Source organism: Sebastes fasciatus, chromosome 1 (assembly GCF_043250625.1).
Source record: "Sebastes fasciatus isolate fSebFas1 chromosome 1, fSebFas1.pri, whole genome shotgun sequence".
Lineage (NCBI taxonomy): Eukaryota > Metazoa > Chordata > Actinopteri > Perciformes > Sebastidae > Sebastes > Sebastes fasciatus.
Genome location: NC_133795.1, coordinates 6299389 through 6311087, shown reverse-complemented (window position 1 = coordinate 6311087; position 11699 = coordinate 6299389). Strand labels below are relative to the sequence as shown.

The 11699-nt window shown below is 41.1% G+C and overlaps 1 protein-coding gene across 4 annotated transcripts in view; it reads right to left on the bottom strand.

The window, feature by feature from the left end:
* Nucleotides 1-7894: 7894 nt before the first annotated feature.
* Nucleotides 7895-11699, bottom strand: part of LOC141777693 (semaphorin-3F-like) — a 76905-nt gene continuing 73100 nt past the window's right edge. For 2 of the 4 annotated variants that reach the window (XM_074652305.1, XM_074652405.1), the window contains 3 exons: nucleotides 11594-11661; nucleotides 11165-11298; nucleotides 7895-9055 (listed from right to left, as the gene is read on the bottom strand). In XM_074652305.1, coding sequence (XP_074508406.1) covers nucleotides 8594-9055; nucleotides 11165-11298; nucleotides 11594-11661 — 664 coding nt within the window. In that variant the 3' untranslated portion in view covers nucleotides 7895-8593. Of the gene's footprint in view, nucleotides 9056-11164; nucleotides 11299-11593; nucleotides 11678-11699 lie in introns of all 4 variants that reach the window. The other 2 variants (XM_074652228.1, XM_074652377.1) reach the window with 1 other exon arrangement.

Sequence of the window (11699 nt, the reverse complement as noted above, 5' to 3'; positions counted from 1 at the left end):
CAATGGCTATTCCACACTTTCCCCAGACTCTCATCTGCATATGGTTACTTAGTGCATGAGAGAGTCTGACAAATATGAGAACTGGGAGTTCCTCAATAAAACAGCCCGTCACTTTAAACTCTGTAACCCTGTTTGTGACAAGTCCCAGGTTGAGGCATTAAATTAATGTCAGCTCATCATGTGCTCAGTGCAGTGAGTTTAGCATTTAACAGATGCCAAGTCTGTAGAGGGGTGCCTGTGAACCAGTTTCATGGCACGCCAAACTTCTGCCTCTTAACTTCTCTGCTCCAACAATGCAGTAAGTGTCCGAGAGCCCTGACTGTGAGAGAGACGAAGCAGATAACCGCAGAATGCCACGACTGCCTCCGAGCCACCGAGCGGCAGATTGGACAAGACGATAAGACGGAGCAGTCTGAAAAGTGAATTGAATGATGTTATTGATGCCATCGCTTTATGTCATGTGATATATGCCACTGTGGAGATAATGACCCACAGAATGGTGCATAGAAACGTCCGATCAGATTCGGTCAGGTCAGACTTTGTTGTGGGTAGTTTTGAATTTCCAAAATGTGGATCAGCCTCTTGGTTTTCAGCCAGTTTCTGATTCAGAGGCGACTCGATTTGAAGTGATGTGGTGATGATGCAGATATCATTATCCAGAGTCAGCCTCTCCCCCCGCAGTGATTGTTAAAATGATGTCTTCTATTCAGGACTGTCCCACCCTGACTCCCCTCGTCTGCTCTGCTGCTCCTCGTCAGGGATCAGATAAGCGAAGGGAACAGAGCTCCGTCTATGGGGAGGAATGAGAAAGGGGACAACAGAGCTCAGATGTCATCTGATGCCGGGAATGCCCTGTGATGGTTTTCCAAACCACCTGACCTTTGTCTGCCTCGTCCTGAAACAAACCAATGCTAGACGTGTTCTCATCTCAGCTCTTTACAACATGTCATTGGGGCTAAACTGAGCAGATAATAGGGATAACCTTTGTGACGTAAACATTACATGAAGCGCAAACTCAGATCCCCAAACGAGGATCTACATGTTGTCCACGTAGAGCACTTATTCGCGAGGTCACAGTCAAATACAAGAGAAGAAAACATCCAAACAAGGAACATCTGCACTCTGATCTGTTTTTATTCATAATTTATGTGAGCAGAAAACAAGAATGCAACATGTTTTGCATCACTGCTTCTTCTTGGTTTGCTCATTATGTTTTAACTTAACATGAATTATGAAGAGTTGGTCTGAGAGTTCAGCAAACATGTATTCCTTGTTACTTATTCATATCTCAGTGTGTTGTTGCATCTTATACTGGCCAAATATTTATGCACGAAGGTGCCATGTGTAGCATTTCAGCATCAATGCATTATATTACATTACTGTAGACCAGTAGTGGAGACATCCATCTTTATATATAGTCTATGGTTCATACCCTTGTGTCTTCATTTCCCTTTTACATCTCTTGGCATCCCTTGGCAACGCTGCGGGTCCCGAAATCGTTTCTGCAGGGCCCCCCTTTTGTAGATAAAAAAATATTTTCAAGCCCCCCTCCCAGACCAGTGCAGAACCATGCATCATTAATATTTAGCCTCAGCCTAGAGGTCCCGCTTCTCCCAGGTTGGGAACCACTGCCTTAATGCAATACTGATCAAAAGTGTGCGCCATATCCCCATTGGTTCGGTTCATTGCATCTCGCCATCTTTGTGATGGCAAGACTTGAGTGTGACCATTTAAACACCCTGCCTTGACATTCCTGATGACCAACCACTAGTTGGGGAACCACCCTTTAACAGTGCTGTGCTCTTCCCTATTGGCCTTTTTCCCTCCTCTTTCTCTCTTCCTCTCTGCCACTTTGCTCCTGACCCAGATTATTGTGGGAGATTGTGAGTCACTCTTGGGCCGTTCAGGGGTCAACTCTGCCATCGAGGCTTTTATGAGGTGGAGAAACCCTGATGGGATTGACTGAAGCACACTATACTCTGACCTGACAACAGCCTGTTTCCCTCGGGTGCTGTGAGCCAAGCCGGCCTTCACGTGTACTCCAAACACACATTCCTTGTGATTCATTTCGGGATGGAAACACCACTGCTGACTCAGCCGTATATTAGTCAGCTGTGTTGTCTCCATCCCAGAATGAACTGTTAAATAAAATCAAATTCATTTTTTAACGATCATTAGTGGGCCTTGAGTCACAAAATGTTGAGAACCCATGAACTCTTGATAGTCTCAAATTTTCCTGAAATTCATGAAATATTGGTTAATAGATGAACATAAAATAACAATGTAGGCCATTGGCTGTGGTTTGAGTTTCTCCACTCAGGAAGAAACATTAACGCAGTAGCATACATTTTCAGTCACAAAAAAGGTTTGCAGTCACACATCTATATGTGTGAAAATGTTCCCAGAGAACTCAATTGTATGTGTGAATCTCAAGTTAACAGCTACGAATCAAATCTACTAGTACAAATCATATGTACATACAGTCTATGAGTACAAGTATTATTTACCCAATTTACAGTTCCTCCTGAATAGCCAATGGGGATGCTCAAATTACTTAACTATCCAATCAGGAATAGCCTACTCCTAGAGAGGGGTAATACATTTCTTAATAAACACAGGATTAGTAGAATATAGTTTAATTTCAGTTAATTCAATTTATTTTATTATTTTTTTATAATTTTTTTACAGACTAGTACAGGTGTCCAGAGTGGTATGCACCTAAAATCTGGTTTAGTTTATTTATTATTTTATTTATTTTTTTACAGATTTGTACAGGTGGCGGTATGCACCTAAAAATCTGGTTTAGTTTATTTATTATTTTTTATTTAATTTTATTTTTTATTTAATTTTTTTTTTTTACAGACTAGTACAGGTGGCGATATGCACTTAAAAGCTGGTTTAGTTTATTTATTTATAGATTTAATATTTAATTTAATTTAATTTAATTTAAATGTGTTGTATTGTATTTTATTTATTGTGTTTTATTATTTTACAGACTAAGGTAAACTAGAACCCGTTCTACCTGCTCCGGTCCGGTAGGGGGCGGTATGCACCTAACTGGTAGCTGGTGTTGCAATCCGCCAAAAAACACCAAGAAGAAGCAATAGACGCAGTATAAGTACTCTGGTTCGGTCCATTCTTCGGGTTCGGTTGGTTCGGTCATCAAACCAGTTAACAGTTTATTACTGTATGCCTCATCAAAGACACATTTCTCTATTTTTCACGATGCCTGTAAGATTTACCACGGACGAATATCAACGATGTACACAGAACTATCGATGTACTTTCACCTGCAGCCGCCAACAAGCCAAGAAAAGTTCAGTTATGAACAGTTATGCTAACGTTACTAGTTTAATTACTCACCTTCAGGTCAGGTGTGCACTTAACTTGACGTGAACTTTTCTCCGGTTTTCTGGTGGTTTCAGGTGAAAGTACGTCGATAATTCTGTGTTCATCATTGATATTTATCCTGGTAAATAGAGAAACATGTTGGAAACTGGTGTGATTGACGCTGATCGTGTTTGTTTGTTCCTGGTTGGATGTTCTCATTATCCTAATGAGGGTCAGGTGTGTTCAGGTGTGTTGTTCTCTCGGTTCTTCCTTCCTCTTCTTCTTCTCTCGGTTTTAATGGCGCATCGTAAACAGGTTAAAGGTGAACTACCGCCACCTACTGTACAGGGTGTTTATCATCATCTAATTTCATCCTATTTCTTATATCCTACCCACCTGCTATATTTGTCTTTCTGCTTCATACATGCTACAGTGCAATAAAACATGTTTAACATTTTCTTTAACACCACAGTTTCCACACTATATATATACATGTGTGTATTTATCTCAGCCCTATGTTCCCTCAGCACCTATGGATTTTTTTCTATCCAAATTAGGCCCTGTATTCCTAAAAACCTTTGTGCAAATCTTCTTTATGCACTCACACTTTGTGCAAATCTTTTACATGTTATGCACAACTAAGCTCCAGATCTCCTTTTGGATTCAACAAATACATCTATTTGTTCAGATATTTTTTAAACATTGAAACATTTGAATGTATTCATACTAAATGTTTTCACATGTGCAGATATGGTGATACACAGCTACAATACTTTTGACCTTATTTCTTTAGTTTTATTCCTGAAGATATATTATGTTGGAATCAGTTTGATTTGGTTTTATAGTCCTGGACTGACATAAATATGAGTCTCTCTAACAGGCATTAAACATCTCCTGTTGTCAACCAGCTAGTTGTGATTTATTACAGTATTTCTATAACACCTGATACACAACAATAATATCTGTACTTGTCATAGAAGGACAAGCACATATGTTACTAGTTAAACCATGACAGTGTGATAGTGAGCCACTGAAGAAGCTAAATTAAATTCAGCCATCATTTAATTGTGCATTTCCTACTGAGACATGTCAAGGTGTCCTCCATGAAAACAGCCTATTGACCGGCTCAGTTTATGGTAGCCTGTAAAGGACAAAAATAAATGACAATGAAAATAGTAAGTAGTTAATTACGTCTAATGAAGACAGAATACATCATGACGCACAATAACTCTGTTTAGACAACGGCTTCTTGCACTATATATGTCAAGGATAATGTACAGCGAGCTGGTCATTGTTATGAAATAAACCCTGACATCGCCCTGAATGGGTTTATTTCACAACAATGACCCGCTAGCTGTACATTATCCCGCTTATTACACGGCTACTTACTTAAGAAATCAATAATTTCACACAAAAGAGGTCTGCTGGAGTCCGACATCAGACCTGTGCCCATAGCAACGGTTTGTTATACATAGCAACGGTCTGTTATACATAGCAACGGTCTGCTATAAAGAAATAACAGACCGTAGGACGCTGTGATTGACCAATCAGAATCAAGTATTCAACAAAGCCGAGTAATAAATATTTTTAACACTGTACAGTTGAAAAGGTGAGATGGTGTGTTTATAGTGATTTTTCAAAGGCTGAATATCAGCATGTTGATAAATGAGTATTGATTTACGACCCTATCTAGCACTATTGAACACTTATAATCTGAGTTAATGAACCTCTAAGAACTGATCAAACTGCATCTGAACATATTAACTGATGGGTATTAGGGGACTTGCATAATCAATACCTATTAGACCCAGAGGTAAAGACACTCTGATAGAAACCGAGGTGTTTTTTACCCTCCAATAGTTCCATTACAAACACAAATGCAACGTGTAAATTTTATACAAATGTGCATACATATCTCTTTAACAGGTACAACTTTATTCCAAGGATCCAGAGGGTTCTGGGCAGAACATGGAGAACATCCAGTATCAAGCCAATCACAATGAAGGGGGGGAGCATTCCATTCTTATAAAATATAGAGCTTTAATTTATTAGTCAGCAACAACAATGGAAAGGGAAGATAGAGTAATTTACACAAGTCATTACAAGAACATCACCTTTGTGCATTTAGTTTTTTGCTTTTTTTTCTCCATAAAGTCTGATGATGCAAAAATACAAAACAAACAAAAAAAACACTCAAAAACTACAGACACGTTTTTTTTAAAAATACCAACAAATTGTACAACCTTTCTTTGCTTTTTTTTTTTTGCTTTTTTTTTCGCTGTATAACTCCTGGTCTCATTTGGAGGAGACGATCAGGAGCTGTGATTGATTGTGGGAATGCAGACAGACATCCCAACTGGAGGAGCAGATACAGATACCGCTGTATGAATTATGGATGCATCTTCCCAGAGGCATTCAACACAGCCTGAATACAACCTAGACACGGTGTATTAAAAGCCTTGACATGTCAGAGTGGCATGGAAATTAATTTGCACCTTGTACCAGATGTTATTTTTTTTTCTCCGTCATATATTCTTATTAGGGCTGTCAAAGTTAACATGATAGCAACGCGTTAACACAAATTTGTTTTAACGCCACTAATTTCTTTAACGCATTAACACAATTTATCTTTCGGAGTGGTAGTAGTAGTTGTAGCGGGCTCAGTTTTAAAGCTAGATCGATGATAGTGTTATAAAATGAATCTAGAAAACTTAATGAATCCATTGTTACCAACCATGTATCATACTAGCTTGTCATAAAGGAGGTTAAATAACGCTCCAAACTTACGCTAAATTTTGTCGAGGAAAAACTGTCATGTCATTTTCAAAGGGGTCCCTTGACCTCTGACCTCAAGACATATGAATGAAAATGGGTTCTATGGGTACCCACGAGTCTCCCCTTTACAGACATGCCCACTTTATGATAATCAAATGCAGTTTGGGGCAAGTCGTAGTCAAGTCAGCACACTGACACACTGACAGCTGTTGTTGCCTGTTGGGCTGCAGTTTGCCATGTTATGATTTGAGCATATTTTGTATGCTAAATACAGTACCTGTGAGGGTTTCTGGACAATATTTGTCATTGTTTTGTGTTAATTGATTTCCAATAATAAATATATACATATATTTGCAAAAATTTGCACATTTGGCCACTCCCATGTTGATAAGAGTATTAAATACTTGATGAATCTCCCTTTAAGGTACATTTTGAACAGATAAAAAATGTGCGATAACATATTTTAATCGGTTGACAGCCCTAATTATTATGCATGACAACAGCATGAATTTCATTGAACTGTTTTTAATAGAGCATAAAAATTCTAATCAATAGAACTATCACTCATCTTTTAATAACAGCCCTCTCATCAAATTCAAACTGCCTTTGTTTACATAATTAATGTGCCATTGTATGAGCCTTTCCCTCATTATGTGCCATCCAAACACAAGATAATTTCACTGAATACTCCGACAAAATCTATATTAATGTCAATGAAAAGATGCATCGCGCTTCATAAAGGGTATATTTGAAATGAGGGCATCTTTAAAGCATTTGTCCCTCAGAGACCATACTGTACACCCCTAGAGATGAAAAACAGAAAGAAAAAAAAAAACGACCACACAGTATCTTATCAGAATTACAGTACAAATACAGGTTCATGCACACAATGAAAGCCAGCTTCCCAATATTTTGGTTAGTGTCACAACATTGTTACAATGCTCTGTTGTGTATATGGGCAATTATATATTTTTTTTCCACATATGAATGTCAGAGGAAGAAGGAACAAAAGATGTCTCGAGTGCTCAGAGCTGCTGCCTGTTCTGGGCACCGCTTTCATCTTCAATTGTCAACTATAACTTGTGTGCTTGTTGCATTTGGCCCCAGCCAATGTCCCCTGAAAGTAAAAGAATAATGCCCTTTGTGCAAAAACCTTGACCCTTTATTGCACCTCGATCTCAGTTCAAAGGATGTTTGCATTTGAAAAGAACCCATATATCCTAATAGATTTAATAAAAACTGATCTGATGCTTGCTTCTTTCATTTATGTATCCTTTTTTGGCCGGACCGCAGAGGGCCAGCCCCACAAACGCAAAAGTCACTGAGTGAAGTTAAACGATTGGTCAGCCGACTGTGCTCTTGCTCTTTCAAAATGAAAAGGCGGGAACAGTCCTTTATGCAAATGAGCTTGTCCAGCACGACGTGTCCGACTCACTAAACTTGGACCAAGCTGTCAATCTAGGCAATCTAGTTCTAAAATGAAACCAGATTCAGCAGTGGCATTGCCTGTTTCTCACTTAAAATGTTTTCAGAAGTAGATTTTGGTGAATTGTTTAGACGGAATAACAGAAAGTTTATGAGCAGACCGCCATGTTGTTTCCTGTTTGAAACAGCAAGCAGAAAACCAGGTGCATTCAACAATCGGGTATGTCACCATTTGAGCGTCCAGTTGAGTGGAGCAGCATGTCCTGTAGTGTCCTCGCCGGACCTAGTGGAACGCTGGATTTAACATTATAGACTTGACCACTGAGTCCAGCCATATACTATGTTTTGGCCGAGTTTACTCAATTACACCAGTGAGAATATTTCATCTGTCCGTCTGGGTTCCCGTGGAGAAAGGACTGTTTCCCCACAATAACTGGGACCATGTGTCGATGGTCCCCTTCGCAATATTAAGTCTCTGTCCGCATGCAGCCACGAGGGGGGTTGCGTCACAGGCGTTCCTGGAGTGTCCCGAAATAAAAGAGCCCTGGCATCGAGTCAAAGCAAGCAAGAAAACAACAGAGATCCCGTCACCTCTTATCAACAACTCATTTCCCCCGTTAGAGCTTCTCATAGCTCGCTCCCAACAGCTTACACGCCTGATAACACATTCCAAACAGTCGCCAAGGTCATATGATGCTGACAGATGAGTTTTGTAATGACAGTAACAGCAACAATAAAATTAACAACATCAATAATAACAATAATATTTGCCCCAAAGGTACCTATACACAAAGAGCATGTTTTTTTTTCTATAAGTACAAAGAAATCCACAGAATGATACTATATACAACCTACAATAAATACTGTGTATCATATATCTTACTGCTTGAGAGGATGTATGTGGGGTTTTTGTTTGGAAGCCTCTTTTTTCTCAGTTTGCTCTTTTTTCGGTTTGTGGATTTTTTTTCACGTTTGCTACTCTCAATGAGTCTCTCCCAGTTTTCACAGGGTGGGGGGGCGGGGGAAGGTGGTTGAGGGTGTTTCAGACACAAAGCTGGGCTCCTCATGTCTCTACCTCCTCCTCCTCCTCCTCCTCCTCTTCCTCCTCCCCCTCACCGTGATGCCGGCGGTTGCGGGGCTTCTTCTGCTCCTTGAGCTCCTTCAGGTCTTTGGCCTTGAGGGCGCCCAGCAGCGGGTCTCCGAACTGCCAGTAGTCCTGGCAGTACTGATTGATCAGGCTCATCTCTGGCTGGCTCAGGATGGTCAGCAGGTCCTTGTACTGGCCTGCGCTGGGGGTCCACTGGGTGCTGCTGGAGTGGAGGGAGGACGGCACCAGCCCCCCTCCGCCCTCCACCAGCACGTTGTTGACGGCGCGGCTCGACAGCACCACCAACTGCAGCTTGACCAGCGTGTGTTTGAAGTTCTTCTCCGTGGCCGTGCACTGGTACATGCCGGAGTCGGAGGGCTGCAGGGACCGCAGGAGGAGACCTTGCTCCGTCTTCATAATCCGACCGTCAGAACGCATCTGCAGAGAGAAACAGCTCATGTCAACACCATGCCAGTTTTTCCTCGCCAAAATTTAGCATAAGTTTGGAGCATAATTTAGCCTCCTTCCCGACCTGCTAGTATGACATGGTTGGTACCAATGGATTCCTTATGTTTTGTAGTTTCATATGATACCAGTATATGAGCCCGCTACAACCGAAAAATCACAAGTTGCGTTAAAGAAATTAGTGGCGTTAAAATGAATTTGTGTTAACACGTTATTATCGCATTAACTTTGCCAACCCTGATTCGTTAACATCCCTACTGTCTTGGACTGTACGGTGGATTAATACCCTTAAAAAAATCCACAAATTCATATGTGATCAAACAGTAACTCTAGGTCTATCTGTACATCCACACCCAGGAATTTGATTAGGTGATGACAGCTTTTTAGCTCAGAATCAGAAGTGCGAGGCAGCAGCAGCAAAGTCTGCTCTGCCTGCCGGAGTAGAGAGCATCCAACAGAATAGTCAATAACATAGAGGCAGCAACATTACATCGCTTCACAATAAAACTTTAACTAGTGCCTCAGGGTTATATATCTCAGCAGAGGGGTGCTTTTTCACAGCTCCCCTTTATGTGTCTCCTTCCCCTGGGCCTGAGGACAGTCGGAGGTCTGTGTGAGACATCAGGCCTCAGTCAATCAGACCCTGAATCACTTAATCGTGTTAACAGATAATCGGAAAAGAATAACACCGGAGTCATTTTTCAAATGTGTCATGCTGCATAGAAATCCTCACCTCTCCATGACAACAAAGAAAACAAACTGAAATGAATACTGGCCCCAAACTCCATATGGATTTGTCCAAAATACATTTTTCTTGTTCATCTGTGGAAATGTTCATCCACCACTAACACATGCAGGCTGTTCTAATACACCGTTCGTAGCTATACCTACAAATACTGTAAATCGTATTATTCCACAAAGTCAATTCACATGTAATCCACCCTTTGAGTTCCAATTCCCATACTACCATACTATTCAGTATACCAGAAAAAGATTTATTATGTCCCAATACATAGTATGTCAAATGCAGTATGCTAAAAATACCAGTGTGTCCTACTACATCCGGTCGTATTTTGCAGTATGCAGGCCAGCATGCTTTTCTGTCTATTCTGACCCACAATCCTGTGCACAGCAGATATATGAGCAAGAGGGCCAAAGTTCAAGGTGCAATGTTATGACAAAGTAGTATGTCCCAATTGTATACATACTGCTGGCAACAGTATGTATGTACGTATGTAAGGGCAGCTGCAGTATGTACTAAAAGTAAAAAGAAAAAGTATGTGATTTGGAACGTACCCCACGTAATTGTGAACCATGAAGTATAAAGAGCGACAAACGCCTCTTCGGGAGGAGGTCGGGGTGGACGAGTGGGTCAAAAAACACTGTACTTTTGCCCAGGAGACAGATGTTCGCATCCCGTGTGGAACCAGAAGTCAACGTTGATTTATTTTAAAACTTCCGCACTTAAGTTACGCCACTTCCAGAGTTATTTTAACCCAAACCACGATCTTTTCCTAAACCTAACTATGTAGTTTTGTTTCCTAAACTTAACCAAGTTATTTCCTGTGAAGACGGAAGTTTATTTTGAAAAGGCTGGAACGGAAATTGACACGTGTGTCACATGTTACTGGGCAATCGTAGGAAAACACACGAAAAATGAGGACTTTTCGTAAGATATCATACGAACCGTTGTATTAGGATGCGTTGACCCATGTCAGTAAAGTTAGACTTTATTACATTCGTTAATGCGTACTGGTACATCCATGAAATTTGACCTCTGCATTTAACCCATCCTCCACGGGCTGCTGTAAAGTGCCCGTGGAACAACTTGGAGTTCAGTGTCTTCGCTCACAGTACACTTTGACGTGCAGACAGTAGGAACCCGGGGATCAAACCGCCAACCTTGCGGTTAAAGGACAACCCGCTCTACCAACTGGGCTACAGCCGCCCCAAGTTCATGCCAATTCGATTAGTTTATTTTTGTGTGCGTTATATTGGATATATATGAATTTCAGTACCAACAAACACAATTTGCTTCTATAACCAGAATCTTTGAGGAACACCCAATATGCTTGTGCTCACCTCTTTCCTGCGGTCGCTGTTATCTCTCTGCAGATGCCATTTGATGAGAGCGTGTGGAGAGCGGGCCTGACACTCCAGGAAGGTGCTGCTCCCCTCCACGCCGTACTGCACCATCTCCAGAGTGTTCTTATTGGCTGCGGGGCAGAGAGAGAGGGGGATTTCCATGACAACCAAAACACTCATTACCATGAACTCCTTACGACCAAAATCTCAGTTGTGGCAAATCAAAGTGCTTTTAGCGATACGGCTGTCACAGATTACCATAAAGCTGCCAGGTTACAGTCATTACAGCCCATAACAATGAAAACCTGGAACCGTTCGGAGCGGCGGTAATGAGATGTGTCATTATTTTCAACCTTCTTAGGTCATTAATAAACAAATAGAAGCGACAGAAAGAAAACTCAGGAGGTTGAAGAACGGGCTTCTTACTGTTGGAGTTGAAGCCTCGGCATTGGCGGATGGGGTTCCCGTACTTGACGTCCTGCCGCCGGCTACGTCTAAATGGGTCAGACCAGTATTGCCGAATAAGGAGAGA